This window comes from Camelus ferus, chromosome 14 (assembly GCF_009834535.1).
Source record: "Camelus ferus isolate YT-003-E chromosome 14, BCGSAC_Cfer_1.0, whole genome shotgun sequence".
Taxonomy (NCBI): Eukaryota; Metazoa; Chordata; class Mammalia; order Artiodactyla; family Camelidae; genus Camelus; species Camelus ferus.
The window spans coordinates 50,195,000-50,214,897 of NC_045709.1; the positions used below are offsets into that span (position 1 = coordinate 50,195,000).

Genomic DNA, 19,898 nt, shown 5'->3' on the forward strand with positions numbered 1-19,898 from the left:
AATCTCTACCCCATACATAGCTGGGAACTGTCTGCACAAACTCCAGCTCTAGTTTAATTGTAGGTCTGGTATAAATGTTTCCAAGCAGCCAGAAAAATTTTACTTACTTGCTGATACCCAACTTTCCTTTAAAGAAGGACGTATATGATATATATAAAAAAAAAAAAAGCCTTTTACTTCAAAGTGAATTAAGAGCTTATCCTTAGAATACTCAGTCCTGTAAAAGAATTTATGATTAACATCCTATCTTGTTTTAAATACGGGAGAGAAAATGTAGAGGGTCTGAGGGGCAGGGTGCTATTTGGACAGTAAAGGGTAAATATGAGGAAGATGTGGGAAACAGACTTCAGCCAACTCATTTGCCTTTGTCTGTGAATAGGGAAAAGCATGTGTGTGGTTTTGAAACACTGCTCTTTCTATAAAGTGCCAACAGTTTCTTGAAAAAAAAAAAGTCATCTTCATAAAGGAAATACAGCCCCAGAAAATGCATTAAGTACTGCCAGAGCAATTATAAAACTGGATGAAACTTACTAAGATCAAAATTTTTTTCTGATTTCTAATAAGGAGCCAGTATTGATTGAGGGTTCCAGATATTTAATAGTTAATTTCCTGTACCTACAAATGATGACACTTTGTGGGTACACTTACTAGTACGGGGCACCAGAATTAATGGGTGAGGATATATTTATTCTAAAGCTTTAGTATAATTCACACATCAACAAAATGATTTCTCTTAGAGGAAATTACATACATTTACAAGTTAAATTAACAAAAATAGAAATCACAATTAAGTTACACAGTCGTTAAAGGGCAGCAAAATTTAATTGGCAGATTCCTGCCTGGCCATGTTTTGGTTTCCCAACTACCATTTTAAAAAACTTGTTCTTGAATCACCTCTATTCCAAATCCCTACTTCATCTTGTAAGTACAGTTGACAGGTTTGATAAATTAAGTAGTAGTTACTTAAATGAATGCCATACACTCTGTGTTACAGTCACTTGAGTTTATATGTTAACTTTCATAGAATTTCTTCATTTATTAATATTCTTAGGAATAGTGAAAAATTATGAATGCTTTTTAATGTCACTACTAGACTCTTGCTGTAGTATGCAGGTTCCATGTACAGGTGTTCTCATTTGTCTTTGCTGTGGAACTGAATTCTGTGATTTACAGTTTTTTTTAATTGAAGTATAGTCAGTTTAAAATGTATCAATTTCTGATGTACAAGTCATACATGTACATCATATATTCCTTTTCATATTCTTTTTCATTATAGGCTACTTACTACAAGATACTGACTCTAGTCTGTGATTTGCAGTTAGCACAAAACTTGGCACAGGATTTTTTGCTCATTACCCCAATGTACTTCTGGAAATCCAAAATACTGTCTTTCCAGAACAATTTTCAAAAGAATCTTATAGAAGTTGGCACTGCCCAATTTTAGCCACTAGATGGTGATAATGAAAGATCCCAAGTCTTCCCGTGATCTATTCTGAAGACAACTAGCAGTCTGAAAGAGGCAAACGTAGACAGCAGTGACAGACAGCAGAATTAAAGGACACATAGCTAACCCCCTCCCACAAATACATCGAACATTCCATCTACAAATCCATCAATTCGCACAGAACACCTACTGAACTTTGACAGAATATCTCTTACTATGAAACACAAGAAGATTCTCACAAAAACTGGTATTAAAAAAGAAATCGGTGCAGGAGGGAGGGAGTGGCAGAAGAGGAAATGTGCCCTTACGCTGGTCAGCTGGAACACCAAGGGAGGTTCCGAGGCTCAGAGGAGAAAGCAGCAGTTGCTTGGCAGAAAGAACAGAAAAACCAGCATGGGGGTCCCTGCGCTCTCCAACCCTAAATACAAGCCGGCAGGGGCGGGCCGTGATGGGCTGGTGGAGCTGGGTGATGAGCCTGGGGAGAGAGCTGGGGCTGACTGCCTGGAGGCAGCCTGGAGGGCGGGAGTGTGGTGTGGGCTATGTCTGGGAGCCTGTGCAGAAGAGAACACCTTGGACCTTGCACCCTCCTCTCCCAAAAGCAACTACTGGTGCATGTCGGGGAGGGGCACAACCAGCCAGGCCATAGCTGCTGTCTTTACTAGCCCAGAGCACAATGCTCTGCAGCATTGTTGGAAGCAGCATTGTCGGAAGGCACCTCCTCTAGAGAAGAGAGGTGGGGCTCGGTCATAGCCATCACAACCCTGGTTCTAGGCTCCCAGAGGGAGGGGCTGAAACCTGAATCCATACCCAGGGGCCCAGTACTTCACTAAGGTTTGATTACAGTCCCAGGCAGAGGGGGTGGGTTTGCTCCTCTGGTGCTTTGTGGACCTGAGCCTCAAAGATGAACAAGCAATGAACAGAATGCTAGCACACAGCAGAGTCAGGCTTGGCATTAACAGCGGGCCGGGTATCTTATGTGGACACAGGGTGTGGTCCTGCCCTAACCCTGTGGCACACTACAGATCCAGTTGTGTGACTGACCACTCACTGGCTGACAGAGGGGGTGGCTGACATTCCGACGGCTGAGGCGGGGACAAGGGCAGCATCAACAAAGAGTACCTTGTAAGCCCGCATAACAAGTGACAGACACCACCAGAAGGTACTTCCTGGTGGGCGGCTCCTGCAGAGGAATACGCAGTGACTCTTCTTCCAGCTGAAGCACTCCAACCTGGCATATGACATACCGCAGCTCAGAAACAGGTCTGGAAGCCTCCCAAAATAGGAGCACCCCAGTCCCTGCCAGGGCTGTGACAACCACAGAACATAAAAGGAAGCTCTGCTCAACAACAACCAGGGCAGACTCTGGTCACTCACAACACCAATCACATCCCCAATCAAAGCCAACAAAGCCCCAAAAAATAGCCAACACACACAGACGAAAGACACGGCAACCATCCACAGTACAAACAGCCCTCACGAAAAAATTACTAGATAAGCAGAGATTACAAAGGAACGCTGCCACCTCAAAACAAAAAAACAAAAACCTTTAAGACCACAGTAGCTAACTTATACTCCTAAATCCATAGAGTCAGAGAAAAATAAGTAAAATGAAGCAGCAGAGGAACCACTCCCAATTAAAAGAACAAGAGAAGTCCCCTAAAAGAACAATGAAATAGATCTCAACAGTCTACTAGATCATGAGTTCAAAAACGAGGTGATAAAAGCACTGATGGAAAAAGAGACTATTAAGAGAAATACAGAATACTATAAAAAGGAATTAGAAAATATGAAGAGGAGCCAATTAAAATCAGAAAAGTCAACTGCTGGGGTAAGAGCTGAGCTACAGGCAGTCAAAAGCAGACTAGATATTGCAAAGGAACAAGTAAGTGACTTAGAAGACAGAAAAACAGAAGTCACCCAATCAGAACAGCAGACAGAAAAGCAGGTAAAAACCAATGAAAGCAATAAAGGGACCTATGGGATAATATAAAGTGTGCCAATCTATGCATAATAGGGGTTTCAGAAGGACAAGAAAGAAAAAAGGGGACTGAAAAGGTATTTGAAGAAATCATGACTGGAAACTTCCCAAACCTAAAGAAGGAATCAGATACCCAAGTACAGGAAGCACAGAGGGTCCACAAGAAGAAACCAAACAGACCTATACCAAGACATAATTAAGAGGGCCAAAGTTAAAGCAATTATTCTAAAAGCAGCAAGAGAAAAACAAAGAATTAGTTACAATGGAACATCCATAAGGCTTTCAGCTGATTTCTCTACAAAAACACTGCTGGCCAGAAGGAAGTGGCAACATATAGTCAGTCCTGAATGAGAAAAAGTTGCAACCTAGGATACTCTATCCAGCAAGACTATTCTTTACAATAGAAGGAGAGAGAAAGAATGTCACAGATAAGGAAGAAAAAAAAAAAAAAAAAAAGAATTCAGCAATACCAAACCTATTCTAAAAGAAATTGAAAGGTCTTCTCTAAACAGAAAACCAGGAAATTATAGAAACGAGAAAACCATAACTGGAAATGCGATAACTACAGTGAGTTGCAAGAGAATAAACATGAAGATATTAAAAAAAAAAAAAAAAGACATCAAAATCATAAAAGGTGGGAGAGAGGAGCAAGAAGATGTACTTTTTTTTCTTTTTTTTCCCCTTCATTCTTCTTAGGATGTGTCTGAGCCTATATGACTACCTGTCTAAAGCAAACAGATATAGTAGTTTGTATATAACATACTTGAAAAACAGGGTAACTACAAATCAAAAACATACAACAGAGTCATAAAAACCAAAAAGAAACCAAGCCAATACAAAAGAAAATGATCAAACCACTAAAAGAAAAACAAAAGGAATAAAAAGAAACAAAGAAGAAACATCAAATCAACTGGAAAATAAACTTTAAAATGGCAATAAACACATATTTATCAATAATTACCATAAATGTCAATGGACAAAATGCTTTCATCAAAAGATACAGACTGGTAGACTGAATAATAAAACAAGGACCCACTTTAGGGTGAAAGACACACATAGATTGAAAGTGAGAGGATGGAAAAAGGTATTTCATGCAAATGGAAATGACAGGAAAGTGAAGTAGCAATACTCGTATCAGGCAAAACAGACTTTAAGAGAAAGGCTGTAAAATAGAAAAAGGACACTATATAATGATTAAAGGAGCAGTACAAGAGGATATTACACTTGTAAATATATATGCACCCATTATGGGAGCACCTAAATACATAAAACAAAAACCAACAGACATAAATGGAGAAACTGATGGGAAACAATATTGGGAGACTTGAACACCCCACTAACATCATTGGACAGATCCTCCAGACAGAAAGTCAGTAAGACAATGGAGATACGAAATGACACAACAGAGCAGTTGGACTTGGTTGATGTATTTAGGACATATCCACAAAAAAACATATCAATGGAATTGATGGAACAGAACAGAGAGCCCAGAAATAAATGCACAGACTTTTGGTCAATTAACCTTCAACAAAGGAGGCAAGAATATATATAATGGAGTAAAGACAGTCTCTTCAGCAAATGGTGTTGGGAAAACTGGACAGCTGAATATAAATCAATGAAGTTAGAACACTCCCTCACACCATACACAGAAATAAACTCAAAATGGCTTAAAGACTTAAACATAAGACAAGACATTATAGGGGGAGGGTATAGAGGGTATAGCTCAAGTGGAAGTGTGTATGCTTAGCATACACGAGGTCCTGGGTTCAATCCCCACTACATTCTCTAAAAAATAAATAAGTGAGTAAACCTAATTAACACCCTACCCACCAAAAAAACAAAAAAACGACAAGACACTATAAATCTTCTAGAAGAAAACATAGGCAAAACATTTTCTGACATAAATCTTGGCAATGTTCTCCTAGGACAGTCTACCCAGGCAATAGAAATAAAAGCAAAAATAAACAAATAGGGCCTAATTAAACTTATAAGCTCTTGCACAGCAAAGGAAACTATAAGCAAAATAAAAGACAACCTATGGAATGGGAGAAAATAATTGCAAAAGATGAGACTGACAAGGGCTTAATTTCCAGACAGCTCACACAACTTAATAAAACAAACAAAAAACCCAACCCCAAAATGGGCAGAAGACCTAAACAAGCAATTCTCCAATGAAGACATACAAATGGCCAACAGGCATATGAAAAAAATGCTCAATATCACTAATTATCAGAGAAATGCAAATCAAAACTACAATGAGGTATCACCTCACACCAGTCAGAATGGCCATCATTCAAAAGTCCACAAACGACAAATGCTGGAGAGGATGTAGAGGAAAGGGAACCCTCCTACACTGTTGGTGGGAATGCAGTTTGGTGCAGCCATTATGGAAAACAGTATGGAGAGTCCTCAAAAAACTAAGAGTAGACTTATCATATGATCCATCAATCCCACTCCTGGGCATACATCCAGAGGGAACTTTAATTTGAAAAGATATATGCACCCCCATGCTCATAGCAGCACTACTTACAACAGCCAAGACAGGGAAACAACCTAAATGTCCACTGACAGAGGACTGGATAAAGCTGTGGTATATTTATACAATGGAATTACTACTGAGCCATAAACAAGAATAAAATGTCATTTACAGCAACATGGATGGATCTGGAGATGGTCATTCCAAGTGAAGTAAGCCAAAAAGAGAAAGGAAAATACTCATCACTCATATATCACTCATACATGGAATCTAAGAAACAACAACAAAAGACACTGATGAACTTATCTATAAAACAGAAGTAGACTCACAGACATAGTAAACAAAGTTATGGTTACCAGGGGCCAAGCGGTGGGAAGGGATAAATTGGGAGTTCAAGATTTGCAGATATTAACTCCCATATATAAAACAGAAAAAACAAATTTCTTCTGTATAGCACAGGGAGCTATATTCAATATCTTGTAGTAACCTATAATGGAAAAGAATATGAAAATGAATATATGTATGTATATGTATGACTGAAACATGCTGTGCACCAGAAATTGACACATCATAACCGACTATATTTTAATTAAAAAAAAAAAGAAGCAAACATAATCAGGTATGTTCAGGCACTATTCACATGAGTAGGTAGGCCAGTGGGTAGGCAGTGGAAGCAAGTTCTCCCTACGTCCAAGAGTCAAGACAGCCTCTGTGCAGCAGGCGTAAGGGTGCAGTGCTTTCTCAAGCTATCTGTGGTAAAGGGCTGCATTTTTATTTTCAGCATTTTAGTGCGTATCGTTTTCAAAAAGACAATAAAAATGAATTCCTAAATGAAATAAAAACAAAGACATACAAAATACAAGCCTCAATTTTTTTTTATTAGATTCAACAGAAACAAAATTGCTCCAGTAAGCTGCTTTAAAAGCTTCAAGATGCTTTCCCATCCATATCGGCACTTGTATCCTCAGACCCCTAATGTGGTGTTAGTAAAATGTGGCTCAGGCGCTGGTCTAAGGACTGCACTTTGAGTAGCATTAGAAAAAACTGCTTTGTTGTCAGTGAGCAGAACCTGGTCCAAAATATGGCTGCATTAGCACTAGCTAGGGAGCTGTAAAAAGGTTCTGTGACCTTTCTAACCCTCAGTTTACTCATCTGAATCAGGTGAGTATCTATGCTTAGGCCTTTCATGAGAACTCACTGTACTAACCTCATAGGAAGCCCACTGAATAACAGTCAGTATATTTACATATTAAATACAGACTGATTGCTCCATCATTTTACAGACCTATATGTTTTTTCCATGAATAGAAATAATGTGTTCAGTTGATCATCAAAACTTAAAGGACCCTGAAACCTTGATTGATTGGCCCTATTGGAAGCACAGCTACTTGGAGATCTTGACAAAAACCTGCCCTCCCTCTGGGAAGTGACCTGTTCCACCGCTGGCAGCCTTAGTGGGCGGTGGGAGGCCTGCGAGAAGCAATGAAGGGGTGAGAGGTGCCTGTTCACCCAGCCGTGTCTGCAGTGGATACTTCCGAGTCCCGTGTGTTTGAAGAACTGCAGAAGCACTTAAGTGGCCAACTCAAAAGTCTAGGCGATTATTACAAAGCCAGGAAAGGCTGGCACGTAAACCACATTAGGCAAGATCAAGGATGGCAATCTGTTCTTTGATTAATTGTTACAGCTGCCATTTACTGTGACCTTACTAGGCTGAATTATACACGGCTTCAATCCTTACAACAATCCTGACATATTAATCACTTTAGAGATAAAGGAACTAAGATTCAGAGATGTTAAACTGCTTAAATCACAACATGCCAGTTACCGACCAGGTCTAAAATGCCAGCCGGAAACCTGTGCTCTTTATCACCGTTTTTATCACATCCAAAAGCACAACCACTTCAGCTACTGTGTCTAAATTACTTTTTAAGGTTAACTGAGTGGAAGAAAATCAAACTACCAGACCTGGTTCCAAAAGTTACAAAGGCTATAAAATCAATAAAAATTACCAAAACATACCTAAATGAAAAAGCGTAACTACTATACCAGAAGAAAGTAGCTCCCACCATGAGAATGTCACTGAGGTTATTTCTAAAGTTTTGGCACATCATATCCACATTTTTAAATTTCTGAGTCAAAAGACCCTATATATCTCATATGAATTACAATTCTCCATATTAACAAAGGCTTGGAGATTGAAGTCAAGATCAAGATCACCTAATGGGCTCACTTTGGCCAACGCATCAAGTTTTTAGCTTCTTTCCAAAAAAATTCCTGAGATATTATTATGCAGCATTGTGCCATTGTGCATTTTACATTTCTTCCTCAAGAAAGGGAGGTCTAAGAAATCCACATATGTAGAACCACTCCCTGAAAAACTGATGTGCTAGTAGAAAAAAAAATAGAATTGAGATTTTATAAACCAGAGAGTGTCTTGTTTCTGTTTGGTAAAGGGATTTCTTCATATGTTATTTTAATAAAAGGGAATTTCATGGGTAAAAACCAATATTCAAAATTATAAAACAAATAGAACTGTCTGTGTATAACCACTGTATCAAAAATTTCCAAGAAACTCAACAGAAATTCTTTAGTTGTCAAATGTGGTTTGAAGGGATAATAAAATCTTTTTATGGCTAAGGCAAGAGTCTTGTCTCCCGTTGGCCCAAAAATAGATGTTTCATTTCCCAAATAAGCAGGCTCTCCACTGTAAAGAAATATTCTTGTATAGTTGGTTTCTATCTTCTTGAACTCTGCTCCAAGTTCAGCCAACTTCTTATATGTCCTTAACACAAATTTGGAACAGTCGTAGGATTCAAACCATGTCTCTGCCCCTTTTTCTGGGCTGGCTTGTACAGTCCATGTCTCATAATAAATTCCTGTTTCATTGTCCTGTTTTACCCACTTTGCCATTTTGTTAAACATATTTCCTAGTTAAAAGAAAAAAAATCACTACGTGAACATTGAAGCTAATTATGCCAGTTTTAAGTAAAATGTTCTAACCAGATTTAGGTTATGACTCCATGAATAAACAATAGTTTCTGAGTTTTCAAACCTGCATCTCACAATAAGAATCCAAGCTCAGCCAATTTTTGTTCCATTTTTAAAGACACAAGGTATTTCTAAACTGTAAACATTATATACAATAGGTGTATAAAGGTAAGTCTGACATACTAATTTATAGTCACTTAAGTTACAGTCAAAAGCAAAATTATACACATGCAGAAGCCCTCTTTCTCTACCCAACTCTAATCCAACAAATTTTGGATTCAGAGGCAAAAGAGAAAAGAAAGTAAGGGAGAAATTGTGGAAGAGGAAAGAGTGAATGGGGCACAGTCTAAGAACTGAGGAGGGGGCAGCGCGAAGCTTCTCTGTCACAGAGCATGGTGTGTGTACAGTACGAACAGCTGCCTCGGGAACTTGGCAAGGAAGCACCGGACCCCCATCCACCCTGAATACTGGGAACCTCCTTTTTCTCCCTGTACTGCAGCTGTTGGCATTCTGCTTACAGCCTTCCTGCCCACCACACAGATTCTTCCATGGTTTTGGTTTTGGCCACGTTCATGGATTATACAGACTGGAGGATGGCTAACACTCTCTCCTACCACCTGGTACCAGACAAGGAATCTCTCCAAATGTTAACAAAACACTGAACCCTGCATGGTTACAACCACATCTGGCCCCAAAAGAGCTTGGCCCCAACGTTTCACTTTGTCACTGTGTGTGAACCTTTCTTAGGTTACTCCAGCTTGAGTCCATAAAAACAAGTCCTATAGAATGGAGTGGCTGCCTTTATCAGTCTTATGGTATTAAAATTGTGGAATAATATATATCCTGTTGTCTTAGAATGGGGGATACTGTTCTTAAGAGTTCTTCAGCTTTGAAAAGCCACTGCTGTAATGAAGAGGTAAGAATACTCCAAAACACTATTTTGTAACATGAAAAGAGGTCAATGAGCAGGATTAATCACAAGGCACATGGATGACGTAAAAGATTTAAGTACTGGTGTATCACAAACTCTTCTACAAAAAAAGGGATCACTTGTTCATATGATCATACTTTGATGTTAGAAGGAAGAATGTGCAGCTAATGAGGTAGGTGGAAATGGAGAAAGGAGAGATGTGAACTGGCCTCTAAAAGGATAGCTATTATACTGAGCATTATTAAAAGAAAAACAGGGTTTTATATTGCTGGGATGGTTTGGGGCACATAAATTAGAAAACAAGAAGATCAGAAAACAGCATGATGTATATGGTTAAAAGATTCCCAGATTACATTTAAAAGACAGCAATTCTGCAAATCAAAACCACAATGAGGTATTATCTTACACCTGTCAGAATGGCTATTATCAAAAAGACAACAAATCGCAAGTGTTGGCCAGGGTGTGGAGAAAAGGGAACCCTTGTGCACCGTTGGTGGGAATGTAAATTGGTACAGCCACTATGGAAAACCATATGAAGTTTCCTCAAAAAAATTAAAAACAGAACAACCATATGATCCAGCAATTCCACTTCTGGATGTTTACCCAAAGAAAACAAATATACTAATTTGAAAACATATATTCACCACAATGTTCGTAGCACCATTATTTATAATAGTCAAGATATGGAAGCAACCTAAGTGTCCACTGATAGATGAATGGATAAATATGTGGTGTATATATATGCACACACACATCCAGACACATACGCATATGATGGACAATTACTCATTTTAAAAAAAAATGAAATCTTGCCATCTGCAACAACATGGACCTAGAGGGTATTATGCTTAGTGAAGAAAGCAAGACAAAGAAAGGCAAATTACTGTATGATTTCATTATATGTGGAATCTAAAAAATAAAGCAAATGAACCAACAAAAACAGAAAACAGACCCATAGGCAGAGAGAACAAACTGGTGGTTAAGAGGGAAGTGGGGGTGGGAAAAATAGGTGAAGGGGATTAAGAGCTATAAACTTCCAGTTATAAAGTAATTAAATCGTGAGGATGTAATGCAAAGCACAGGGAATATAGTCAATAATATTGTAATAACCTTGTAAGGTGACAGATGGTTACTAAACTTATCATGGTGATCAATTTGTTATGTATATAAATGTTGAATGTTGTACATCTAAAACTAATATAATATTATATGTCAACTATACTTCAATTAAAAAAAAAGAAAAAGGAAAAAAATTAAAATGAAGACACCAATTCTATTCCTGGTTCTACATTTAGCTGTGACCTTAAGAGACAGGAAAGTCACACTGTCTGGAAAGCCTCAAGTCCTTATTTGTTAAAGGAAGAAGGGTACCTTATCCTACCCCACTGAACTGTGAGCTGACGTATTCTGAAATGTATTGTAAAGAGCTATACAAGTGCAAAGCATGATAATTTCCTCAAGTCTTATGGTTGAAGGGCCTCAAATGCATAAGATCATATATGTTTTGGGACGCAATGTAGTGAAGTGGTTAAGAAAATGGTCAATAAGGCTTGGCTGTGAGAGTTGGAGTCCCACCTAGCCATGTGCCTCTTACCTCACTGTGCCTTGAGTTCCCCAAAATGGGGAAAAACATAGTAATTTGGTGCTGGGGGGAGGTTTGTTGTGATGATAAATGATATGATTTATGTAGAAGCACCCAGAACACTGCCAGGCCCAGAGTCAGTTCACATGAGTGGTAGCTATTATTATTTCTTGACATAAAAACATTTTGATTCACCATCACTTAAAGCCTTTTTCCAGATACAATTAACAGGCCCCTTAATCAATTATTTCTTCAAGCATTTTATGGATTTCCCTCTATTGTTTTACTCAGAAATAAATAAAACTGTTTTTTATCATTTCATTTATTTTTTACCATGAGAATGAAGAAGATAAGCTATAGATAAGGTGAAGTTCTGAATGAGTAATAATTTGGGTCAAAGGTTAGTGAACTTCAGAAGTGCATTTTGTAAGTTGACCTCTAAAAGTAGAGCATTACTGAAATGCCTCAATGAAACTAATGTCTACCATTTGGGTATCGATGCAATCACCAAATACTGCTGTATCTTTGAAACTCACCTGATATGGTTGCTACCAGAACTAACGTCCCATTTTCCTTCCAGTGAATATCATCAATTCCTTCAAAAAAGCAGGCAGCTCCTTGATTACACCAGAAAGGGGCATTCATTTCAGGTCGGAGATGGGGAAATGTGCAGTTTCCGAGTTGGAAAAGCTCATACCATTCCATTGTGTAGTTCTTGCCAGTTGAAGTGCTCCGGAACCCAACGGCATCATGCATGATTTTCTGTGTAAAGACCATACAAGTATAAAAGCACCTGTGAAATGACCACTGGTTCAGGAACCAGATGGGAGAAAGTGTGACCCCACAATGCAAACTGAATAGAACAGCTGTTCCTCTTCCACTATGTTATCGTGTCTCCTCTGTGGCTCCTCAAACTCCCAGCTCTTATCCACTCTGGTATTGGCCACTGCAGCTCAGTTCAGACACAGCTTAGAATGAGGACGAGAAGCCTCCCCATCACAGACTCAAGAAGGAAGTCTGTGTACGTCACAGGTGATGAGAGGCTCAAATGGTGAGCTCACCTAGGAAAAGTATGTTCAACAGGGACTGGGCATGAAGAAGTGATTTCTGCCTGCCATGCTCCTTCCTTGGGGCATCCTCCTTTCTTTCTTTCCAGGGCCTGGGTACAGGAGTTGGATTTGGATTTAGAATATTAAAAGAGATTAAAGCAACTGCTGTTATCATGGTCATGATCATAAATCCTGATGATTTTCTTTGACTACTCATTTTGAATATGCTAAGAGGAGCACCAACAAAACATGGTCTAAAATCAGCCCTTAAAATAGTGATCATTCCATCAAATCCACTTAATAACCAAATCATTTAATTAACCAGTTATAAGAGCAAGATGCAGCCTTACCATGTGTCCCAGGAGGTCTCCGTATTTAAATTCCCACACTGGGGCCTGTAACCGGAAGACTTCAATGACATCATCATCCTTCATCACAGGGATAGTGGAGCCAGTGGGACAGAAAGTATATTTAGCTTGACAATAAGGATCTGGTTCGGGACGGAAGGAAAAGCGTCTAATAAAGAAAAAGAAATCATTGACTTAGATTCTAATAGGACTTTGGAGGGAGTGCTGAGAAGGCGGAGTAGAAGGAGGCATAGCTCACCCCCTCCCAGGTTTACACCGAAAATTACATCCACAGACTCATCCATTCGCAAAGAACACTACTGAACCTTTGCAGAATACCTCTCACTCCAACATACAAGTAGATTCCTTACAAAAACCGGTAGGGAAAAAAAAAAGTAAAAGGAAGTGGGTGCAGGTCCTGTCCTGCACGGAGGGAGCACCCAACAAGGAAAAGCGCCCCCGTACTGGGAAGCACCCCCTCTAGTGGTGAGGTCAGCAGGCACAGACAGGGGGCTTCCGAAGCTCGGAGGAGAAAACAGCAGCTGCTTGGCGAGAGAACTGAGAGAAACCGGCACAAAGGGTCCCTGTGATCCCTAGCCCTAGACGCGATCCCTAGCCCTAGATGCGAGCTGGTAGGGAGCAGGCCAGAACTGGCTGCTGGGGCTGGGTGACAAGCCCCAGGAGAGGGCTGGGGCCTACTGTGTAGAGGGGCTGGAGTGTGGCGCGGGCTGTGGCTGGGAGTGTGTGCAGAACAGAACAGCATGGGACACCCATAAAAAGCAACACTGCTGGTGCGCATGGTGGGGAGGGGCTCAACGCAGCCGCGCCATAGCTGCTATCTCCACTCGCTTGAGGGCCTCCTCAGCACCACTGTTGGTGGGCTCGGTCTTGTGAGAAGAGTGGTGGAGTTCGCTCAGTCATAGCCACCACAATCGCTGGTGCATGGCTCCTGGGTGGATGTGGGGCCCCACAACATCACAGGCTGGACTGAGACTTGTTTACAGACCCAGGCAGAGACCGTGGGATTGTTCCACTGGTGACTTTGTGGACCAGTGCCACTAAGACAAACGAGCAAGTTCCAGCACACGGAGGGGGCAAGTTTAGCATTTACAGCAAGCCTGAGTACCTTATGAGGAAAAGGGGCTGGCGAATGCAAAAAATGGAGAAATTACAACCAACACCACAGAAGTACAAAAAAACCATAAGAGAATACTATGAACAACTATAAGGCAACAAATTGGACAACGTATAAGAAATGGACAAGTTCCTAGAAACATACAGTCCACGAGGACTGAATCAGGAAGTAGATCTCTTGAACAGACCAATCATTAGAAGTGAAATGGATTCAGCAATAAAAAAAACCTCCCTGCAAACAAAAGTCCAGGACAAGATGGCTTCACTGGGGAGTTCTATCAAACATACAAAGAAAAACTCATAACAACTCTTCTCAAACTCTTCCAAAAGACTGAAGAGGAAGGAGTACTTCCAAACTCATTCTGTGAAGCTACCATTACCCTGAAACCAAAATCAGACAATGACACTATCAAAAAAGAAAATTACAGGCCAATACTGTTGATGAACATAGATGCAAAAATCTTAAACAAAATATTAGCAAACAGAATCCAACAACACATAAAAAAGATCATATACCATGATCAAGTTGGATTCATCCCAGGGACACAAGGATGATTCAACATAAGCAAATCATCAATGTGATACACCATATCAACAAAGGGACAAAAATCACATGACCATCTCAACAGACACAGGAAAAGCATCTGATAAAAATCAACACCCATTTATGATAAAACTCTTACCAAAGTGGGTACAGAGGGAACATATTTCAACATAATAAAAGCTATTTAAGACAAACCCACAGTCAGTGTAGTGAAATAATGAAAAGGTGAAAGCTTTCCCACTAAAATCTGGAACAAGACAAAGATGCTCATTCTCACCACTTCTATTCAACATAGTCTTGGAAGTCCTAGCCACAGCAATCAGGAAAGAAAAAGAAATAAAAGGGATCCAAACTGGAAGAGACGAGGTAAAACTGTCACTACATGTAGATGACATGACGCTATATATAGAAAACCCTAAAAACTCCACACAAAAACTACTAGAGCTGATAAAAGAATTCAGCAAGGTAGCCGGATACAAGATTAACATACAGACATCAGCTGCATTTCTTTACTCTGACAATGAAATACCAGAAAAAGAAAGCAAAGAAACAATCCCTTTTAAACTCGCATCCAAAAAAATAAAATACTTAGGAATACATCTGATCAAGGAGGTGAACAACTTATATGCAGAGAACTATAAAACAATGATTAAGGAAATTAAAGATGACTTAAAGAAATGGCAAGATATCCCATGCTCCTGAATTGGAAGAGTAAATATTGCGAAAATGGCCATTCTACCCAAAGCAATCTATAATTTAGTATGATCTCTATCAAATTACCTGGGACATTTTTCACAGAACTACAACAAATAATCCTAAAATTTATATGGAATCACAAAAGACCCAGAATTGCCAAAGAATACTGAAGAAAAAGAATGAAGCTGGAGGAATAACTCTCCCAGACTTCAGACACCACCACAGAGCTATAATAATCAAAACAGGGTGGTACTGGCACAAAAACAGACATATGGATCAATGGAACAGAACAGGGAGCTGAAAAATAAATCCACAGACCTATGGTCAATTAATCTTAAATGCTGGAGAGGATGTGGAAAAAAGGGAACACTCCTACATTTGTGGTGGGAATGCAGTTTGGTGCAGCCACTATGGAAAACAGTATGGAGATTCTTCAGAAAAGCAAAAATAGAATTACCACATGATCCATCAATCCCATTCCTGGGCATGTATCAGAAGGAACACTAATTTGAAAAGATACATGCACCCCAATGCTCATAACAGCACTAACAGCCAAGACAGGGAAACAACCTAAATGTCCATCGACAGAGCACTGGATAAAGAATCTGTGGAATATTTATACAATCCAGTACTACTCTGCCATAAACAATAAAATAATGCCATTTGCAGCAACATGGATGGATCTGGAGATCATCATTCTAAGTGAAGTATGCCAGAAAGAGAAAGAAAAATACCATATGATAGCACTCGTATGCGGAATCTAAAAAAAAAAAGAAAAAAGACGCTAATGAACTCATCTACAAAACAGAAATAGACTCACAGACATAGTAAACAATCTTATGGTTACTGAGGGGAAAGGGGATGGGAAAGGATAACTTGGGAGTTTGAGATTTGCAAATATTAACTACCATATATAAAATAGATAAAAAAATAAATTTCTTCTGTATAGCACAGGGAACTATATTCAGTAACTTGTAGTAACCTATAATGAAAAAACAATATGAAAATGAGTATATGTATGTATATGTATGACTGAAACGTTATATTGCACACCAGAAATCGACACATTGTAAATGAGTATAGTTCAAGCAAAAAAAAATTCTGATAGGAATCTGGTTCTTGCACATTTCAGAATCCAGATTTTAATTTCACTGTCAATAACATTTTTAGAGAAAACATCCAAAGCTCAGCCCATAGGTATGTAAATATACATTTCAATTCTTATCCTGTGAACAAATTCCAAAGATGTCCTTAGTAGCAAATGATACATGAAAAGCACTGATAAATGCATGTTTCCCTATTCCAGACTCCCACTGTGAGAATTCTGAAGACAGAGACCATATCTGAAAGTGTTTGCAGCTTCACATCTTACTTAGTAGGCAAACATTTACTGAATAAAGGGATATTTTTCAAGTGATATTTAACTTCCCAAACAATCTATATGTTAAGATTATTCAAAGATAATCATGATTAAACAGAACATTTTTTTAGGAATTATCCAACATTCCCTTCAACCAATATTTATTGAGGATCTACTATGATACTAGGAAGGAGGGAAACAAAAATTAAAATGCTGTTCCCCTCCTCAGGGAGCTTCGGGTAGGGGCTGGCAAGACATTAAACAGTGACAGAGTGCAGTGTGGTAAGTGCTAAACCGAAGAAATACACACAGCCCTGAGGGCACAAAAGAGGGAGAGATTGTTTTCACCAGGTGTGGGATGGGTGGGGGTGAGGAGGCAAAGAAAGAGAGGAAGGCTTGATTTAATTTTTAAAATACTTTAGAAAAGTTAGTAGAGAAAAGAATGGAAAACACTAAATACTCTAAGACAAGCATGACACTCTGGAAGAGTCTCAAGTTGGTACATAAGACTGGATTCTGGCTTCAAGGCAGGAGTGGTGAGGGGACAGCTAGGCAGGGACTGTCATTTGCCCTAATAAGGCACACTTGGGAGATGGTGTGGCTGAAGTTCCAGGCCACTGCAATAAATCGAATATCCCTATGAAGTGAATCACGTGAATTTTTTAGTTTCCCAGTGCATAGAAAAGTTATGTTTACACTATACTGTGGTCTACTAAGCGTGCAACAGCATTATGCCTTAAAAAAAAACACCGTGCATACCTTATTTAAAAAACACTTTATTGCTAAGACAATGCTAACCATCATCTGACCACACAGGGTTGTCACAAATCTTCAGTTTGTAAAAAACACAGTATCTGAAAAGTGCAAAAAAAAAAAAAAATGAGGTATGCCCGCACAACATGAAGGGCACCCCCTGGAGTCCCACACCTGGGAAGGGCTGAGCCCCAGAGGCGGCCTAAAGGATCTGAAGTAGCAGATGTGATACAACTGAATTTGCTCTAAAATAAGCCTTATTTTATGAATTAGAAGAGGGTGGGGAGAGAGGCCAAATTACGGCTGAGAGGTCAGTGAGGAGGTCACAACAACCATTAAGAAGGGAAGAAGGGGCTGAGAAGGTCATGGCCGTAGGACTCGGGGGTGGGGGGGGGCGGTATGGTGAAGTCAGCTCAGCAGACGCCCAGTACACACCTTCCATATTTGGCACTGGGAGAGAAAGATGGAAGAGAAAAAAGCTGCCTTGATCCTCTAAGAATCCTAGATCTCTAAAGCTTCAGCCAGGTCTATTGTTTTACAATCCTAACACGTCAACAGAAATACCTATTTTAATTTAAGAAGGTAACAAACTCTTGATGTCAGACAAAAATATTAACAACTCTCCTGAAAGTTTACAAGACTTGGGTATACTTACCTGTTTTATAGGTGCTTACCTGGTTTAAACAAATACCTAAATTATACATAGGTTTTACTCGTCCAAAGCAAAATCTATTTTTAAGTCAAAGGTAATTTCACAAGTATAATTTCAGTGTGAATTTAATAAAATTAAATTTTACTCTATTCAGCTAAAGGGATTAGATGAAGGCATGCAGTTAACACATCATACACTAATACTGTATCCAGGTTTCATAATAACTGGCATTTACTAGATTTAATCCCCCCAACAAGCCTGAAGGAACTACTGTTCCTACTCTGCCTCAGGACATGTGGGCACAGAGACACTGAGCAAGGACTGAAATAAAACACACGACCTAGAAGTTGAGACTTATGTTATATTTGGTGGGCAATTCTGAGGACTCGAACCCCATGAGCCTGGGATGACAGCCTCTTAGACCGCTCTGAGGGACTCTGAAGAGGGAGGGGGGAAGACAGGATATACAGGAGGTTTTACGAGAAAGACCAGGTAGTCAGAACATCAAAAGATCACTGTTAAAGAAAGCCAACAGCTCAAGTTAAGGAATTTGGCACTTTTCTATGTATGGCAAGGCACAAAGGTATGGGCTCATTAAAATCATTCCTTTGATATGTACCTAGCTATCTAGGGCCAGTATCCTGTTAGTCCAAATCCTGAGTTCCCCCCGAGTGCACTGCTGGGGGTGGCTGCGGAGGCCAGGCTGCCTGTCTGCATTCTGAGTTGGTGGTAGCAGCTAACGACTTAACGGCCAGAGCATTTTTTTGTTCAGATTTAGCTTACAACACCTTTCATTCACATAAGTAACCTTCCCAAGATAACACACCTAGTGATGGTGGAGCCCAGAACTCGATACCGACCACTAGGTTATCCTTCCTCCCAACTCACTATTTTGTCATCCAAAATAGTTGGGCATCTTAAAAAGTTGCTGGCCTTTCCCCTGCCTGATGTCCACACGGTGTTTTTTTTTTCCCTCTGCTTAGCCATCTCTGATAATGAGGCCGTGTCAAAGGCTCAAATATGCTTCAGATGTGCAGTCTCCGTCCTCAGCTTATGAACAGTGTCCTAACTCCAAGCTGAAGACAGTGGACAAATGAAGTCACCAACCCAGAAGGCGAGGAGAGGAGGGGATTCCCTGGACGCCGCACTTTATCGCTAAAAGCCGGAAGTTCCAGGCAAACGCAGATGAGCTGGGTAAGCTGGAAATGCAGTAAGCAAATGTGATACACTCAAGATAACTAATGACAGCTCATGATATAAATAATAAATAAAGGTCTCCCCAAAATATTCAAAGAGTCAGTTATCTGTATCCGAAAGTCATGCGATGAAATAATATTACTCTCCACTTCTTCCATCATTCGGAACAGCCCTGAGCCAAGTGACCACCTTGTAACTGCCTCAAGGATCCCTGGAGAAAGAAAGACCCCAGGGCGGTGCGCAACAAGTAGCCGAGACTCCGGAACTCGCCACTGGGTTCCACGCTCCGCCCTCAGTGCCGCCGGGCGCCGCCCCCGAATGATCTCGCGATCGGGACACGAACCCCAGCTCCCCGGCACTTTGCCCGGCCAATCCCGGCCGGGCGTGCGCGCGCCCCGCCGCGCCGTGTGCGCGCACTCACTTGTAGGGCACCGGCCACTGGCGCTGAGAGGAGCCGTCCGCGGCCGCCGCGACCAGACAGAGCAGCGCCGGGGCCCAGCGCCAAGGTGCGCGCCTCCAGACCACGTCTGCGCCCCGTCGCCCCCCGGTCCCCAGGCCGGCGTTCCCCGCCTGCTCCATGCCGCGGTTCCCGGTACTTCCAGCGCCTTCTGAGCCCTGCGCTGGCTGAGGGTCGGCGAGCCGAGAATGAGCAGAGCCACGCCCCCGCGCGAAGCTGGGACCCGGACGGCGGGCCCGCCTTCCGCCCGGCGGGCCCGCCCTCCGCCCAGCGCGCGCGCGTGCCGCGGCGCGGGACGCAGTCCTCGCGG

At 40.7% G+C, this 19,898-nt stretch overlaps 1 protein-coding gene across 1 annotated transcript; it reads right to left on the minus strand.

Moving 5' to 3' along the window:
• Positions 1 to 6,755: 6,755 nt before the first annotated feature.
• CLN5 (CLN5 intracellular trafficking protein) lies at positions 6,756 to 19,886 on the minus strand. The gene is made up of 4 exons (XM_032496858.1): positions 19,553 to 19,886; positions 12,799 to 12,964; positions 11,936 to 12,161; positions 6,756 to 8,825 (listed from the first exon to the last, which is right to left on the minus strand). The coding sequence occupies exons 1-4, from the start codon at positions 19,708 to 19,710 to the stop codon at positions 8,314 to 8,316; spliced, it is 1,062 nt and encodes a 353-aa protein (XP_032352749.1). The 5' UTR covers positions 19,711 to 19,886; the 3' UTR covers positions 6,756 to 8,313.
• Positions 19,887 to 19,898: the final 12 nt, after the last annotated feature.

What these genes read in the sequence shown, in the direction of transcription:
- CLN5 (XM_032496858.1), bottom strand. Translation starts at nt 19,710, where the DNA reads ATGGAGCAGGCGGGGAACGCCGGCCTGGGGACCGGGGGGCGACGGGGC. An exon ending in CAGTGGCCGGTGCCCTACAA is followed by an intron (nt 12,965 to 19,552) that starts GTGAGTGCGCGC and finishes TTTCTTTATTAG; the next exon opens with ACGCTTTTCCTTCCGTCCCG. An exon ending in GAGACCTCCTGGGACACATG is followed by an intron (nt 12,162 to 12,798) that starts GTAAGGCTGCAT and finishes GTCTTTACACAG; the next exon opens with AAAATCATGCATGATGCCGT.